The sequence below is a fragment of the Taudactylus pleione genome, unplaced genomic scaffold, assembly GCF_031769625.1.
Source record: "Taudactylus pleione unplaced genomic scaffold, aTauple2 ptg000129l, whole genome shotgun sequence".
In the NCBI taxonomy this organism is placed as follows: domain Eukaryota; kingdom Metazoa; phylum Chordata; class Amphibia; order Anura; family Myobatrachidae; genus Taudactylus; species Taudactylus pleione.
In genome coordinates this window covers 9955332-9974722 of record NW_028284531.1, presented here as the reverse complement: position 1 = coordinate 9974722, position 19391 = coordinate 9955332, and the positions used below count along the sequence as shown (strand labels likewise).

The following is a 19391-nucleotide window of genomic DNA, read 5'->3' as shown; positions in this document are numbered from 1 at the left end:
CTTCCATGCACCTCTCTACAACAAAGACAACATGTACACCTGCTACTGTGTATAGAACGGTAAAGCTACTTACCGAGCGGCTAGACTAACCCTTGCACCTAGCCCTTAAGGATCATACGATACCCTTAACTGTGTCCAAAAAATATTCACTGTTAAACACTTTTTCCTGCGTATAAAAATACACGTTAACCCAGATATTGATAACAATTGAAAAAAGGTAAACCTCGACGGCTTTGTTTAAACACGTGGCAGTAGAACCGGAAGTACGTATGCACTATTGTGCGACCAGCCGCATACACAATAATGTGACTACCACACAACTGTATAATGACTTTTTAACTGCGTACGCAAAAGTGCGTCTTTGCTGTGCGCAAAGCTGCGACTCAGCCGTGTATTCAATACTGCGGCACCCCTTTTAAACGTTAGGTTCTATCAACAAAGGAAAACAAACTTTTTCCTTTCTTGTCCCTGGATTCTAGTCAGCTTCCTTTGCTTACACAAAAACAGATAGCGATTTTTCAGCACAAAGCGATTGCAGGAAAACTCTGCATGTGGCCACTCCACCCTTTGCTGAGATATCGATAGCCGTATGTGCTGTGTGAGTAGGTAAGTGACTTCACTCGATGAGCCCCCATCTGATGATATTAAAATTAACATCTATTTACCCCTGCCTGTACCTTCTAAAATCCTTCCTATAAACCTCTAAGGATGACGCTAATTTGCGTACGCAGTCATACATTAAATAGAGACTCCAGACTCAGAACATGTGGTTCCGAAGCACAAAGTATTATTCAAGTAAAAGTACAGTCAGTTACACGCTATGATCTGTGTACAATTTAGCGCAAAGGAATTATACAGACCCAAGTACAGTATACATACGCAGCGCCTCTGGACCAGATCCCGGCATTCAGAAAGAAAACCTCCGTCAATCAGCATTCAGCAAGAGGACTAAAGACCCAGTGTTTGAGCACACATGTTTATACCCCCCCAGAATAGACAGAACAATAGAGAAGTTTCTTGCTTATGCCATTGGTTCCCAGGGGAGAAGCATATGTTACAGTGCATTTAACAGGCTGGTTCAAATAGACTCGCCCAGCCTCTAACAAATGAGGGTCTGTTCCCTCCCGCCTCCCCATGCTGCATCCTAACAGTTGTTCCTGAAATATACATTTTGTTGCTTGTAGTCTCTGTGGTCCATACGTTGGGAATGCATTATGCGATCTCCACACCAATAGTACCGGAATTCTGTTGAAAGAGTACGCATCAGTTCGAAACCAAACACGGCTGTCTTAACATGTATAGAACCTTAGTTATCAAATATCTTTATTTCACAGCATTTAAACTAACTGAACCAACTTAAATCATATACTTTAAAGCTTATTAAACCTTATGTGTGAATATGTAATGTGTGAGTATTCGGGGTTTGATATAAAGACGTATTAATGTGTGTATGAGGAAGGGTGCACTTAACTCTCACTAAGTGAACATCTTAGCAGTGTAACATGCTGAGCCAGATAGTTCCACATGCCCACTCTGTCAGCAGTCCCCCCCACCTGTCCCAGGCTTCAAAAGAAAAACTCTTTATTCTCCCAGTCTCTTGTGTGAAATGCAAATAGCCCAGCTACAAGAGACAGACCTAAGATGACACTCTAGTCTTTGAAATCATGTCATTGCAGGAAGCCTGCTAATGTAGGTGTGTATTCGAGCCAGACCACCTGTAGTGAGGGCAGACACTGTCCAGGAAGCTTATCTACACAAGCTAGTTGTCACGTAGCCATTTGCTCTATTCATCTAATGCAATCAATTTTGGCATACTGTAAAGCCATTTCTGAAATATATATATCCTTTATAATACGTAAAGTAATGAAATGGGCTTTTGGTGAATCGCCGTAACCTATGGCGATGGTCACAGATGCATTCGCATGATGCTAATATTATTATCGCCACATGTACTAAAGTGTGAGTTTATCTAAAATGGTGCTTAGGCGGCCATTTCACAAAGTGGCGTCTTGCGGCCAGTCGCAAGATGGTGTCGCTGCGATTCAATTTTAAACTGATCTTGTCTCAGCCAATAATCCAGTTTTGACACATGTAACAGAATCACAGTCGCTGGGAAAGCGAAGTTGAACAACAATTTCCTCTTCCTGGAGTCAGACTAAATACCCCAAGGTAGCAGTCCATTGGAGGACACTGTTAGCTGACAGCAACCAATGCTACCTTTGGGTGTAGGGTTAATCAGGTGATGTAGACTGTCATGGCTGCGTCCATGACTACAACCGCAGGAACCAAATCACGGAGCAACACATGGATGTCCTAGCAGACCCCGGGTAGAATACTCAGCGCGCCACCTGCCGCTGAACCTGGCGTCTGACAGATCAGGGGAAGCCTGTGCAATGGTGAGTAGCGGCCGATTCCAGGCCGCATTCTGACAGCATCTTGTGCATCAGAACACTGCAACTGCCATGTCATTGGGTATATTGTGCCTCCTTCCTTGCCGTATATCTGCTGTTCCCAAATGCACCATAGAAATTCTTTATAAATCACATATTTTCCTTTGAAAAGCAATTTTCCTACTGTAACCCTACCTACTTCTACCTGTGTCGTCATCATGCAATCATTTATAGAAGTTCCTGATTTTTAGATTGTGAATGAATAATGAATAATAAAATGTCTCTGAATAGACGAGGATGACTCTTTGCACATCTTATGCATTTAGTAACGTGTTTTTCTTTTTTTTTTCGCATGATCTTTATATACATTTCCTTCAGAAAGGAAATTGTACAATGAAAGTTTTTTTTCCATACACGCTGATGACTCGCTGTGTGATGCTTCTCTCCAATGATTTATATTGAAATGTTCTATTGATGCTTATATGAGGTACTGAACCCCATTGTCCAATTGTTCTTGTGTTCTCACCTGTGCAAATCCCCAAGGTTAACAAACGCCTGCTAATGTTCTCTGCTTCCTGCTCTGAGCTAGATGTGGGATTCGCACGTTTGAGGGATGACTCGCAGTGCCCTGGGAGTTCATAATGACATTTGAACAATCCAATTTAGCTTTAACATAACAGTGATGCATATTACAGGAAGCTGCTGTTCAATTCATTATGTAGCCAGCTATCTGATTTCTATAATACATTTTAGTACACATTATAGATATATTCAAAGTAGTGACGAATGTTCATGTGTTTTAGACTGGATTTTAAAAAATTTATTCCATTGTAGTCTTTGAAAGCGGAACTGAAATGACCTTCCCCAGGTGTAGAGGGTCACTGAGCCCAAGGACATGAAATAATAGTGCTTGATTGTTAATCCGGGTACACACGGAGCAATATCGTTCAGTGTTGTTTCCTCACCTGCTCGGCTCAATGTTGTTTCCGACATCGAGCATACACACTGAGCGATATCGTTACCAATATTGTTCAGTGACGTCACGGCGGCATTCCCGAACTTGCAGGATCTGACGATATCGTCAGATTTGCCTGCAAGTACGGCTGATGAAAGATATCGTTAACAATCCGCAGGAGCTCGCATCATTAACGATGTCTTGCACACACACGGAACGATAATGAACGGCATGAACGATAACGATATCGTTCACAATATTGTTCCGTGTGTATTCAGCTTTAGGTCCATTTTGTTCCCGTGATTCCTAATGCAAGTCCTCAACAGCTCATGTTTTCAGGATTTCATTAGTCATGCACAGGTGACTAAGGAGCCCAATTTATCAAATCAGCTGGTACCTATTATTTTATAGAATGTACTTGATAAATGCTACATCGAAGCTGATTAATTGCTACGGGTGACTTCTCCACTTGTCCGTTCCTTAAGAAGCCTTGTATCATCTCCCCCATGGTTCCATACAGGCAACATCTATTGCTGGAGGGAATAGAATGATCAGATAAAATCAAGCCATTCAATCCCAGGCTGCCAAACAATTCAACTGTATTTCATCTGATATTGCATTGATGCATATAGATGTGTGCTGTGTGGCTGGTATGTTAAATCACACGCAGTACTACTGTACATTGACACACTTACACACTGCTACAATAACCTGGATGCCATATTGTTACCATATCCAACAAATACTTGCACACATTTCTCAGCAGCTCTGTAAAGGGATTTACTAAAATGAATCAAAAGTGTAACTTTTGACAGTTAAAATCTTTAATACTGTTTTGAGATAATTATTCCCAGTAATGTGCTACAGAACATTAGCGGTTATAATGTCTAGCAGAGAGAAGATTATAGCCATTTTATAGCTGATGATGTGAGCTATGAGACCAGTTGTTTCAAATATCTATCTGGTATGATGATTATACATAATGATGTAATTTATAATGAGGGCATACTAGTAAATGTCTGTAATTGGTTTTTAATCCTGTCCTCATTACATAACATGCACAAATATACAACTTCAAAAAGCCAACTAATAAAGTGTGATTGTTTTTTGTTAATGCCAAAGAAAGCAATGAAGACACAAGATGTGCTTCCTTTTTAGAGCACTATCCAAGATTATGTGAATCAATATCTTGTTTTATTATGGATAATTTAGCCTGTTATTATTATTCAGCAGATCCTGGTGAGGGGACAAACCCACTACTTCCTCCTGCTTTAGTCTGATGTGTTATTGTGGATACCCCTTGCTGTGCCTGTGTTCATCAGCCAACATACTTCTCAAGGCTTGCTGCTGCCCACACACTTTCGGTTGCTTTTTTTTCCTGTTTTTATTTTATTCCCTACAGCTATCGAAATTTATTTTTCTTTTGTCTTGACCTGAGACGCAATGAGTTCCAAAATAGAATTGTGCATAGAAAGGCATTTAAAACAGCGGCTTGTATTTAACATTTGACACTGCATCACTTCTGTATAGCAGATATTCAGTTGTTGAAATTTGATGGTTTTATGTTTACTGTTTATGGCTTGTACATTGCATCCATGATGGTAGTGGGCAGGGACTGCTGTTCTCATGTTAAAGAGACTTAAATTTTTTGAAAAAACATTCTAAAACTAAATCAGAAATAAAGATTTCAAGCAATAAAAATGGTGACAAATTGTCATATAGGAATATTCGTCTATAGAAAAAACAAAGGAGCAATTTGGCACCCTTCTACGCGCAAATAATCTTTACTCTTCACCCTGTAATAGGCTTACAGACGTCCACTTGTTCCAGGGTCCTCTATATTATGACAGGAAATGAGAAGAATTAAATATTCCACAACGTTATAATATAACCCACTGTTTCAGAGTTCACAAAAAATCACAAGGTTCATTTACATACCACAATTTTTTTTTTTTAATATGTAATCCTCGTGAATAGGTATGATAGAAAATTGTGTAAAGCATTAAGTTTGCATAAGCAAATGATGGTATATCACGTACATCAGTTCTAAAAAAAAAAAAACTAACATGCAAGAAAAAATGCACTTAATGCAGCATAAAATAAGCACTATGGGACATATCCAATTGCAGGCAACATTTTGGAAAACCCTGCTGTGTTTTTCCCGCAGCCGCAAGTTTTTTCCTATGCAATTGCCGGGTAGAAAATCCTCGTGGGGGCAGCCCAGAAGTTGTCAAGTTTGTTCTAAAGTTCCTAGGAAATTGATAGGTGGCATTCACACAGACATTGATGCAGCCCACATAATGGCTGCCTCCGAAGTGTAGGTATACTTATATAAGAAATTTCTACTTCAGGTTCCATAGGGGGTCCACAGGGTTGACCTTGGGTATAGCTGGATCTGGATCCATGGACACCACGCAGTTAAAGCTTTGCTGTTCCCAGGATGCACTGGGTCCATCCTCCTATATACCCCACCCCAGCCACAGGCACCTCAGTTTTAGTTGGTGCCCGGCTGAAGTCTGGTCACCCTGGCACAGGGGAGTTGCTGGGCAGCCCCTTAGCTTAAATTTAGTGTAATTTATTTTTATTTTTGACACTCTTCAGAGTGGCAGCTTCAGACTGTCCATTGGATGTCTTGCTGCCGCTCCTACAACCCCGCTGGCGCGGTGACGCCAGTACAGATCTGGGGATCGCGGCAGGACCCCAGAGTCGGCACTAGCATGGGCTCTGGGCTCTCCCTGGATTGCTGCCGGAGCGCCGGGGATAAGGTAAGCCGCGGGTCACTGCTTGCGGTGACCCGCGGGTGTGCTACCTTCTACATGCAGTCCTTTGTCGCCAGAGGATATAGACCAGAGGATAGACCAGAGGCGCTAGCAAGTGATGGCGGGCTCCCCCTCCCAGCAGGCATACCCACGAGACCACTGGACCACCAGGGAATTAAATGCCGGTAGCTGGAACCGGCGTCTCTGGGGTTAAGCGCTAGCTAGGGGAGAGAGCCTTCCCTGTTTAGCGGCTCCTCCCCTCAGCTCAGCGCGCCTTTCTCCTGTGTTCTGGCGACGCTGAGCTGCTTCCTCCTGCGGCCACTCCTCCTCTGAAGTCTCCCGTGGCCATCTTTTCTTTGGTGGGCAGCGCAGATCTCTCCAGGCAGTGTGTGGTTGATCCCCCTGTGTACCTCTCCCCTGCAAAAGGTTAGTGTACACAGCGCTATAGCCCTCCCAGATACTGAATCTGGGCGGTTGATTGTAGTGACAAAGTGCAGGTTGTTTAACTTTCCTCATGGTATGTGACTTTTGCTAGTGCTGACTGTATCTGCTGATTTCTACTTTACTGTCAGTCTATACCTGTCCCTTAACTTTTCCTACGGCCCTGGCAGGTGTGTGTGGGAAGGGCTTTTCAAGAATCTAACTTATATAAATTCATGTATTTGTGAGGTCGATCATATACGGTTGTGCTACATGTTGCCATATTTATAGACTTGTGTGCTGCATACTTGAGGGCGCGGCAAGAGCTTCCCGGTTGTGTTGCTATATATCTTTGGATACATATATACATATATAACCTCTCTCATATATATATATATATATATATATATATATATATCTATATATCTATATATCGTTTAGCATGTCTGATGAGGGAGTTGAGCGCTCTGCTGCTCCCAATCTGCTCACTTGCAGACGCTGCGCTGCAGTGGGTAATATGGAGGATTTATCGCAGGATGGGGTGTGTGTGAGATGTCGTCAGTTACCTGGTCCCTCTAATCCCCCAACTTCGGGATAGGATCCCCCTTGGGTGTTTTTTTCCCAGGTGCTGGCCTCCATCGCGGACCGCCTGGCGGCTCCGACTACCCTCCCCCATAGGGGGTTAATACAACCCACCATCCCCCCTTCTCCGGGGGTACCACAATTATTGCAGTCTCCCTCTGGGCCTCAGACAGTTCATCCATATGCAGGGTTCCCTATGTATGTTCAGTCTCCTCCGATGACGCAGCAGTCCGTCAGCCCCTTCCAAGCTGTCCCGCAAGCTAACCCGCCGTGGGTAGAAGTTTTCTCCAATTCTGTCCATAGTTTGGCGGCCTCTTCTTCCGCTTTTCAAACCATGTTGCGTAGTGACAAGCTTCACAAGGTGTCAAAACGCACTGTTCCGTCATCCCAGTCTGCGCAGTTATCAGACTCAGATGCGTCCTCGGATGAGGGCGAATTGTATGAGGATTCTGATTCAGATTCCCCTGCTCCGGAAGTGGAGACTATGAGGGGTATTCAATATGAAACGTTAACTTCACTGTCGAAGTTAACGTTTCATATCAGAGTTTTTTTCTGCGTTAAGGTATGGTGCACGCTCCCGCTTATCCCCGTATTCAATATAAAATTAACGAAAACTGGAAACTCAGAAGTTGGATTTGCGTAAAGTTACAAATTTTTCCTTAAAATAATTGTAAGACCCCCCTAAAGTTGTAAAAACATGGGGGAACACTATGGGTACCCTCGTTTTAGCCTTTAATTGAAAGTCGGGCATTTAAATAGCCGCAGCAGGTGTTTTTTTCCCGACATTGAATAAGTGATGCAGAAGAGCACTTAGGTTATTTTTTTCATTTTTTTAAGTGATCCCATCAAATTTGGGGTACATGAAAATGGGTACTAGCATATTTTTAAGTCCCTAAAGTAAGTTTTTAAAAATTCTGCATTTGTACACCTGCCGCTATAATTCTATTCTAGAAAACATCTGCCGCATACTTGCAGAATAGCCCTGAACCTATTCCCCTATTGTTAAACAATTTTTTCCCATTTTTTTTTTCACCCCAATTTTTTAATTCATTTTTTGGGGTGTCCCTAATTTTTTTTTTTTACTTTTTTTGACACAGATCTTTTTTAAAGCCTGCACCCCTAAACCCCAATTCTGCACTTTTTTTCGAAACCTATTCAATGGTGAAAAGTTATCCCCATTTTTTATCAAAGACTTTTCAAAACTGCGATAAGTCTTTGAAATTGAATAAAAGTAAAACCTGCGATAATGACATCATACCTGCGATATTAACGCAAAAACGATGTTATCGCACCCATATTGAATACCCCTGTAAGTCTACCATTAATGTCCCGGCATTGGTACGGGCGGTGCGGTCCATTCTGGATATAGAGGATGATGCTTCGGCCCCGAAGTCCAAATATCCCAATTTTAAACAGACGAAAGTGACGTCGGCTGTTTTTCCTTTATCTGACCAACTGACTGATCATATGGCGGAGGCCTGGCAGTGACCTAGTAAGAGGTTTCAGCCGCAGAAACGTTTAAGCAGTAGTTATCCATTTCCTGCTAGTCATTGCAAGAAGTGGGAAACACCGCCGGCGGTGGATTCTCACGTAACTCGCCTAATCAAGAGTGCTACCTTACCAATGCCGTCCATTTCATCCCTAAAGGACCCCACGGACCGGAAAGTGGAGACTTGTTTGAAGTCCATTTATTCTCTCTCGGGGACGGTGGCCCGTCCGTCCATTGCCATCTCTTGGGTTGCTAAAACCATTGAGAGCTGGGCCAATGTACTGGAGGATACGCTTCCTGAGGAAGCTCCGGAAGTTCAGAGAGAGTTGATTGGTCAGATGAGCGATGCCGCTTCCTAGATTAGGGAGGCATCTTTAGATGCCAGTCTTCTCACTTCTAGAGTCTCTGCGGCAGCAGTCTCTGCTCGCAGGTTTTTGTGGCTTCTTTCTTGGAGAGCTGATGCAGATTCCATGAAAGGCCTGGAGGCCTTACCCTTTAATGGGGAAATTTTGTTCGGTCCTGACCTGGACAAAATTGTGGATACCTTGGCAAAGTGTAAGTCAGCATTTTTACCAGCAGCTGCTGCGCCTTCTAAAGCTCGGACATCAGCCTTTCGGTCCTTTCGGACTCAGGGTAAGTCCAAGGGTCAATCCTTCCCAAGACAGTCGTCAACCAAGACTCCCCCTAAACCAAAGAAGCAGGCCTAGAGCACTAGACGCCCTGCTTCCAAGCCCAAAGATAAGCCTTCAACCTGATGGGATGGGCCTCTCTCTGGGGGATCCCAGAGTGGGGGGCCGACTTCTTCAATTCGCCCAATGCTGGTGCAATATCACCATGGATGCTTGGGTACAAGAAGTGGTCTCTCAGGGGTACGCCCTGTCCTTCCGATATAGACCCCCTCAACAGTCCTTCTGTACGAGCCTTTCCCAAGACAAGACCAAGGCATTGTTGATCCAGGAACCCATAGAGTCCTTGCTGAAAGCAGGGGGGGTTGTTCCCGTTCTGCCATCTCAACGTGGGACAGGTTACTACTCTTCTCTATTTCTGGTTCCAAAACCCAATGGGTCTCATCGGGCCATTCTCAACCTTAAATCGTTGAACAAGTGCCTCAGAGTGCCTACTTTCAAGATAGAAACTTTGCATTCCATCATTCTGGCTATGGAACTGGTGAATTATATGGTCTCCCTGGATATCCAGGACACCTACCTACTTGTTCCTATAGCCCCTTCACACCAGCAGTATCTGAGGTTTGCTATACAACATCTTCACTTCCAGTTTCAGGCTCTACCCTTTGGTCTTTCCACGGCTCCGAGGGTGTTCACCAAAGTGATGGCTGTCATGGCTGCACATCTGCGCAGCCAGGGTATTCGGCTTCTGCCATATCTGGACAACCTCCCATTGCTGCCGGCTCTCCGGAGGTCCTTTTGCAACATCTACACCTGACGATCGCTTGTCTTCAAGCGCACGGGTGGCTGATAAACTTGAAGAAGTCCTCCACTCATTCCATCACAGAGGATGATTCATTTGGGAGCCCTTCTAGACTCCCGTCAGCAACGGATCTTCCTGACTTCGGAAAAGGTTGCCTCCCTGCAACTGCGAGTGAGCAGTTGTCTAAAGAGTTCCCAGGTGTCGGTTCACTCGGCAATGAGAGTTCTATGGTCCATGGTGTCGACATTCGACATGGTGGAGTATGCCCAATTTCATTCCAGGCCCCTGCAAGGGCTGATTATATCCAAATGTAACAGCTTGCCGCACCGAATCAGGCCTCAGATGCTTGTGTTGTCTCTGGAGGTGCGCCTGTCGATTACCTGGTGGCTTCAGATGCCTCATCTCACCAATGGCCGCCCCTTTTTTATCCCGGACTGGGTCCTGCTCATGACTGATGCCAGTTTCCAGGGTTTGGGGACGGTGTCAGGTCCCCTTTCACTTCAGGGACATTGGACAGTGGAAGAGGCGGTTCTTCCCATCAATATCCTGGAACTTCGGGCCGTGTACAGGGCCTTCCAGTTGTCTGGTCACGCTCTTCATGGAAGAGCAGTGCAATCAACCGTCAAGGAGGGACTCGCAGTCGAGCAGTAATGTTTGAGGTGTCACACATCACGTCTTGGGCGGAATGCCACCTTCCGGCCATTTTGTCAGTCTTCATTCCAGGAGTCCTCAATTGGGAGGTGGACTTCCTCAGCCGTCACAACATGCACCCCGGGGAATGGTAACTTTACCCAGAGGTATTTCAACTGATCGTGGACAAGTGGGAACTGTCAGAGGTGGACCTCATGGCCTCCCGTCACAATCACAAATTGCCTGTGTACGGGTCCAGGACAAGAGACACCGGCGCAAGCCTGGTGGATGCGCTGTCAGTGAATTGGACATTTCAACTGCGTATCTCTTCCCTCCGAAAGCCTTGCTGCGTCGATTCCTTCGGAAATTCAAACAGGACGGCGGCACGCTTCTGCTGGTGGCACTGGCTTGGCTCAGACGTCCCTGGTACTCCGATCTTCGGGGACTATCCATAGACGTTCAGTTTATTCTGCCTCAACATCGGGACCTGTTGTCTCAGGGGCCCTGCCTTCACCTGGACCTGGGTCGCCTGTCTTTGACGGCATGGCTCTTGAGATATCAGTCTTGAGGGCCCGGGGTTTTTACAGCTCGATCATCAGCACAATGCTACATGCATGTAAGCCTGCTTCCCGTAGGATTTACCACAGGTTGTGGCATACTTATTTCCAATGGTATGAGTCCAGAAACTACGATCCTCAAGCGTTTCGTGTTTCTAGGGTTTTGGGGTTCCTTCAGTCTGGATTGGACTTGCGTTTATGCCTCGCTTCTTTGAATGTTCACGTATCTGCACTTTCAGTGTGGTTCCAGCGTAAAATCGCTACTCTGCCTGATGTCCATACATTTTTCCAGGGTGTCCTCAGGATTCAGCCTCCCTTTTGTTCCACCAGTGGCTCCTTGGGATATGGCAGTGGTGCTTCGGGCCTTGCATGGTCCTCCATTTGAACCTCTGGAGTCGGTGGAACTCAAGTGGATGACACTTAATACTGTGTTTTTCTCCTGGCAATTGCTTCAGCCAGGACAATGTCTGAACTAGGCGCACTTTCTTGCCGTTCTCCTTTTCTAATTTTTCACCAGGATAGGGCAGTGCTTCGCACCTGTCCGGGTTTTCTTCCTAAGGTAGTCTCCAAGTTCCACATCAATCAGGAGATTTTTGTGCCAGCATTTCAGTCACCTGATCTCTCGGCTGGTGAGGCTTCCTTAGATGTTGTCCGTGCTCTCAAAGTTTATGTGGACCAGACTAGTTCCATTCGGAAGTCTGATCCTTTGTTCGTCCTCTTTGGTTTTCACAAGAGGGGTTGGCCTGCCAACAAGCAAACTTTGGCCCGTTGGCTTTGTGTAGTTATTTGTGAGGCTTATTCACAGGAGGGTTTACCTGTTCCAGTCTCTGTTAAGGCTCATTCCACTCGGTCTGTGGGTACCTCATGGGCTGCTGGCCGTGGCGCCTCAGCTGTTCAGCTGTGTAAGGCTGCCACCTGGTCTTCCATACAGGCTTTTCTATGGTTCTATAAGTTTGACACCTTCGCCTCTCAGGATGCATCCTTCAGGCGCCGGATTCTCCTTTCAGCGCAGGAGCGTCCCCGCCCTTAGTTGTACGGCTTTGGGACATCCCCAAGGTCAACCCTGTGGACCCCCTATGGAACCTGAAGTAGAAAACAAGAGAGATGGTATTTACTTACCTTTGTTATCTCTGTTTCGACAAGATCCATAGGGTCCACAGGGCGCCTGCCCTGACGCACCTGGCTTCATATGGGTTATGTGGCTGGTCACCGGTTTTCCGTCTCCCTTTCTGTGAGTATGGTTCTTGTCTGTTCCAGTCTTCCTTCTCTCTGTTTTTATCTCCTTCGGCCTTGGCTACTTACCAACTGATGTGCCTGTGGCTGGGGCAGGGTATATAGGAGGATGGACCCAGTGCATCCTGGGAGCAGCAAAGCTTTAACTGCGTGGTGCCCGTGGATCCAGATCCAGCTATACCCAAGGTCAACCCTATGGACCTCGTAGAAACAGAGATAACAAAGGTAAGTTCTTACCATATCTCTTGTTATTTTCATACTTCTATACATATTTATCAAGATCTACAAATTGAAGCTAACGATACTGTAACAATGACTCGACTAAAGAAAAAATGCCATTGTTACTCAAATATTTTCATTTCCGATCCTCACAATAAATGAACGGTAGTATAATTAAGACTGAGTCATAAATGGAGCTGAATGGCTGTGTGATGACAAGTCTTTCCATCAGTTATACAGTGTATTGTGCTACAGTCCTGTATATGACAAGCAGTGGAGAGTAATACAGTACATTCCTCATATTTCCAGACACAAATAGATTCTGCAACAACTAGTGGTTTAATGTTCCCCTGTCTACCACCATTTTTCAAGGACAAATGGGCGTATTCTGTATTGAAAAGCTAAACAAAATTCTATGCTAAAACTTTTTGAATATGTGAGTAATAGAAAGTGAGAGTGTAAAGGAAAAATACCATACTCCGCTTCAGCAGTCGGTTACCAGTTTCAATCAATATCCTAACCTGGGAAGACTAAGTAGAAATGGGATGTATTCATTTTTAAGGATACACTGTTCCATATATGAAAGGATAGATTCCTTTTGCCGTGGACAAGTGTTTTTGCAAGCAATAGGGCTTATATCACCTTCTCTATAAAGCTTTTACGCCAGCCTAGATTCGCTGGCAAAAGCTTTTCCATGCAAATGCATGCGATGACTATCTCAGGATGGCATTACCAGAACAAATGCTTTATTCCTAGGGGCCTAGTCATTAAGGTGAACGGTCCCATTACACATACAAGAACATGAAGTATCTACCAGTTCTAAGTAACAGGCCCATTCATTATTGAAGTCCTGATGTGGCCGTTGCATATTCATCAAGCGAACTTGATGTTGGGAACTAATGGCATCAGAAGATGGCGCAAGTTTGCAGAGCACCACTCCTTCCTATTGGAGATCTGGGGCCAAATGTAATAGGGTGAGAGTTTAAAAAATGTGAGTGTTTAGCAGTAAACTCTCACACTTTTTAAACTCAGCCAATGTAATAGAGACCGAGAACATGCTCACGATTAAAACTCTCATCCAGATGTTTTCCCATTTTGAAGATAAAACTCGACTATTGTGAGAGTTTACTGCTAATCTCTCACATTTTCTAACTCTCACCCTATTACATTTGGCCCCTGGAGTGTGCTTCAGTGCTTACACTGCCTGTTAATGTAAACGTGTAAAGTGGCAGCGTGTTACATGCAGGGACCACTGTGTTTTTGTTTTGGCAAAACCACCCTCAAATGTTTTAGTTTTGCAAAACTACCTTCAAGTGTTTTTGGTTTTGGATTTCTTCAAAATTGATAATAGCCGACATTATAATGTGATTTTGACCTGTTTACATGCAAACCAAAACCCAAGATCCGATTTTTAGATTCCAGATCTGAACTTATGGGAAGACTTGAGCCTGGGATTCTGTTCTACTTGGAACTCCAAAAGTTATCCGAGCCGGGACTCTGTTTGACTCGAAACTCCAAAATTCGGGTGTGTTCGGTTTTTTCAGCAAATCCGGACTGCTCGTCTCTAGTTTTACATATATGAAGATGTCTGAGAAGTCTGCACAGCACAGATCAAGATGCATACTTACTCCCTGCACTCGGGATACACCTCCAGCCCAGTATATGGCTTTAATTGATTAACATGGACATCATGGCTGTCTTTATTATATCTCACCTCTTTTGTGAGTTTGAAGTTTTTTCTTTACAACTGGTCCTAAGGCAGAGATGAAAGTCAGTCGGACGCACTTATATCTGCACTATTCTAGGTGTAAGGGTTACTCCTCCAAAAAGGTGCTTGCATGGCCTGCAGTTGCATTGACACGCCGTCACTTTTTATTTTTTTGCCTATTTGAGAGCACTTCATTACAGTCTAGTTACACCTCGTCATTCATAAGTGTAGAGATGCGATGCATGTGCTCCCATTTTTGGTGCATTTGCAAGATAAGTTCTGCCAACTGATGGTATACATTCAACTTTGCATCCGCCTCAGTGTGTTTAGAAAAGTGCTTTTCTGCTGAACTGCAAGTGGAAGTCGCAAAATGTGTTCCATTAGTAGTTTGGGACTAGAACCTACCAATGCCAGATGTTTACAGAGTTGAAATATCTCTGTACCTCTCACCCTTACAAACGAGCCCTTTCCTCATCCATCTCCCTTCAATAATCTTACCCAGACCAAGAAATGCCCCTTTTGCAGTTCGAACTGCATAGTGGCACCAAATAGGATTCAGGGCTTGCCCTCAGCCGTTTTGTGCTAGATAAATGAGGTACACAACAGTATGTCGGCAACAGGTGCATTTTAAGCACCCACCGAGGTACTGAGCACATGAAGGAACATTCTGTAAGATCCTGTTTTCATTGTAAATAATTTTAATGAGAGCAGTCTGGCTGCCAGATCTGTTTGAACTAGCAGAAATGATTAGGTGGATACCGAGCAATTTTAATATCATTTCAAGGGTGTGGGCATATTAATTTGACATGTTGATATTGGATATGTCTGTAGGGCATTCTATAAACTTGTGACTAAACAAATTCATAACATAATGTATTGTCACCTGCTTTTTGAAGAGATCGGCAGGATTTAATGGGAATAGTTATAGGTAAGCTTCTTTGCACAAATTACTTTCACTATTTGTACCGCTTGCACCTTAATGCATTACAAACGGCAGCTATTTAGTCATTTGCAAAATGATCTTCCTTTTTTATTTTTTCTCATCCCATAATAATAGTGTTTCCCAGTGATTCATTCCTGACGCAGCCGGTAATGTCATGTAATAGAAGCGACCTTTACAAGCTGGTGATCAGAGTTTGAAGGTTAATTCGTCCATCCCATTCAGTGGTGGATAAAACATATATTTTGTACAAATACAGAAACACGGTACATTCAAGTTTTATAATGGGAATAATTAAATTACTGATGAATACAGGAATATTTAATAAATAAGATCTACTATTTAAATATAACAAAGCATAGCAGAATAGGCCATCTTTTCAGTGTTCCTTTTTAAAGCAATGAGTGATAAACTTAATAGTAAAGTGTATACTGTTTATAAAAGAGGGAGGGATAGCACAAATGTATGCTTTTTGTGTGTATTATGTTTTTTTTTTCCAGTGTTATATTGTACACTTTATCAAAAATGATCTTCCTGTAGAACATGGTAATTGTTTGATGTTCTTGTACCTCTATGATAATGTTTCTGACTTACTGCTTTAATTCATTTGCTTCGCTACGTCATGCACTTGTTAATATTGTTATGTATGGAATTATTTACAGCAAATTGACCTGGCTTATACCAGTACATCTCAGTCTGCCCACGGATTCATCCTTCCTTTGTTTGCCCAGCCCCCTCTCTATCCGCTTCTCCGTCCACCCCTGCTCGGTACCTCACCCCCTGCCCTCCACCTCACCTTCACCCTCCCCTACTTACACCAGGTCTCCCTTCTGGGCTAGGTTTGTCACGTCTCTGTAGTAGTGGGAACCATTGGGACGTGCACCCCAACTCCCACTGTGTGTGCATGTTGGAAATGGGACATACCTTACACAGTTATTATATAGATGTCTCAGGAATGACACTCTGCTATGGGGTGCTCCTTGTATTTGGCTGCAGTCACTCCAGTATATCTATATCCAAGCATGATAAGGGATATTACAGGCTGGCACAATACGATAATAAATATTTACCTTATTCTGTTAGGTAATCAACATTCATTTTCAAATTCAAATCCAATATTAAACTTGCAAAATTGGGACGAAATAAACTTGCAGAATCTAATAAATTGGGTGGTCTTAGGCTGGACCTTGCAGTTACATTCCTATATTTGTTTACACTACGGGGTATATTTACTAAAGTGCGGGTTTATTAAAGTGGATATGTTGCCCGTAGCGACCAATCAGATTCTAGCTATTAACATTTATCTAGCACCTTCTAAAAGATAAGTAGAATCTGATTGGTTGCTTTGGGCAACATCTCCACTTCTAAAAACCCGCACCTTAGTAAATATACCCCTACGTGTAGATTAAGGTGTATCTGCAATCCTACAAAAGGCAACTCATTATGGGGAATGTTTACAGAAATGGAGTGTGGAAATGGAAATCATCATGGGTGGCACAAGATGAGCATGTTTTCCAATATATGACCACTATTTTATTTAGCTACATTTAGATTTTTTATTTAATTCAGTAGTTTAAATGTTAGTGAATAATGCTTGATGTTACTAATGTACTCAGGCAAACTGGAACTTGTGTCCCTGATAATGTCTTGTTCTTCTCAACGGCAATGGTCTTTTCCTAAATTGAATAAGAAATTCCTAAATTAAATAAGAAACCTCTAAGGTGTACTGTAAGCCAAAATAGCATTTTGTTATAGGAAGACATTGCACAAGATTAAACATCTATAAAATAATTGCTATTTCCCCTGCCTTTTATTTCATTGCAGGTAATAATAAATAGCACAATCACACCCAATATGACATTTACAAAAACATCTCAGAAGTTTGGCCAGTGGGCGGACAGTAGAGCAAACACTGTTTTCGGCCTTGGATTCGGTTCTGAGCAGCATCTGTCCAAGGTAAGTCCACTTGCGTACTTAATTGTTAGCAAGTTATAGTGTAATTGTTTTTTCATTATTGTGGTGACCACCGTATTCCTCTTTAGAATCTATACCGATTTGCATAAATCCTTAAAGTGCAGATGCTGAGAAACACATTGATAATAAAAGGAAACAAACTAAATAAAATCAAATCAACATCAAGAACTACATTTCATTTTCAGATGCCGGAATGTGACATTATAAATTATTATAATACAGATTTTTTTTATATATATATATATATTTATCTAGCACGAATTACCAATTAGCAATTTTTATTAAGTAAAACAAATAGGTTCAAATTAGTAAAGATGTATTCTCTGGAGAAGGGTAGTGCGCAGAAACATTGTGCTGAGAGCTACTAGTAATCACGAATCCTAACTATAAACATAGATCACTGCATGTGCCTAATAGATTTGTTGGGTTACGTGCAGTAATAATATAACTTGTCCACATTCACTCAGAGGCCTTAACAAATTCTGGATACTACAGCGTCCTAGGTATCATCAGAGTTGCTTAAACCACTTTAGCATGTCCATATGAAAAACTGTGTACAATTGTTCCCTAACGGCTAAGTACGACCGAGCATAAACAGAACTGTCCTAAGCAGAGGGCAAGAAATAAAAAATATATTTGGGGTTATATTCTAAAAAGGGCATTAGAAGAATGATAAATACTATTACATATGCTAGGATCATTTTAGAAAAATACACACTGTATAGTAAATTGTTTCCCTTTTTGTTAGAGTATGCAATATAAATAAGATGGGAAAGTGTGCTAGAGAGAAAAAAATACAATTGTATAGCCCAATGGACTATACTGACAAATTGTGATTTTATTATATTTTATAATTTATTTATATCCCCTTTGTTTTGGTTTGCCCAATCCCCACTTCTGTTTTTAATATACTATAGTACTATATACTTTCTGTTGAAATGTGTACATTGTGTACACGTATACTCACACACACCATTCTACACAGTCCATTATATAATCACTCACATACATACACGCACGCACACACCCAGTTATTTAATCACTCCTATACATACACACAGTTATATAGCAATTTATATATACTCACACATAATAATATAATTACACGCATATATACACAATCAAGTGAACTATTCCAATAAAAATGATGAATTGTTTACGGTTATTATTTCTTGTGCCATATGTTGAAAGACCTGTAATTATTTTGTTGCTTCCTTGTAGATAATTGCAGTATTGCCACCTTATTTATTATAATAACATTATTTTCGGCTGTAATAAATAAAACAGGAAGATTAATTTAGGAAATACTAGTTGTTAAACACAACACCTAAAATAGTCTGGGTGGATTATGACGAAGGCATCTTGAAAATAACACTGCAAGTAATTCCCATAGCAACCTCCTACTTCACAGAACATCTCACACATGTACATGTCCTCCTACATTCACTAGAAACTGCTTGCCTCATCTATTCAGACACTTTCTATAGGTGTATGGCTGGTCTCTGTCTCGTCTTCCCAGTGTAATTTTTCTTTTTTTTTTTCCTTTTTCTTAAAAAAAAATAAATAATAATTCAATAATAATATTTGGTTATAGACACTTAAGTTATAACTCTTTTCCCCTTTGTACTTGTTGAATGTAAATTCTAGGAAAATAAATGACTAAATAAACTGTATATACGTAACACTATTTAACTAGCTTCTAAAAAGGTATTAAGTACAGGCTAAACTCTGCAAATCATATATTTTTGTTTAAGGCTCATTTGAGCAGCTCTATCTCAACAAGTGGAAATAACAAGTGCACCGAGGATAAAATGGTCTAGCTCAGATGAGCATATAAAAACATATATTCTCTGTTTAGTGGGCTGGATCTGACTAACTTCCAAAAATGTCACCTTCCCTCTCACCTCTTCCTCCCGGATGCTCAAACCTACCTTGCAATCTGTATAGGAAAGATTCCTGGACTGCACACCCTGAATATATATATAATGGGAGGTGCTACCTGTTGAGACTTTATTGCAGGCACAGAAACCGACAAATCACAAGTGCACAACTCCAAATTACTAATTATATATAAATACATTATGCAATAACATTTTGCAATCAATAG

At 42.3% G+C, this 19391-nt stretch overlaps 1 protein-coding gene across 1 annotated transcript in view; it reads left to right on the top strand.

Annotated features, from left to right (window-relative positions):
* HOMER2 (homer scaffold protein 2) overlaps window positions 1-19391 on the top strand; it is a 173902-nt gene that overhangs the window by 86734 nt on the left and 67777 nt on the right. Inside the window, exon 3 of the mRNA XM_088472990.1 lies at window positions 17135-17266. Within this exon, the coding sequence (XP_088329116.1) occupies window positions 17135-17266 (132 nt within the window). The remainder of the gene's footprint in view (window positions 1-17134; window positions 17267-19391) is intronic.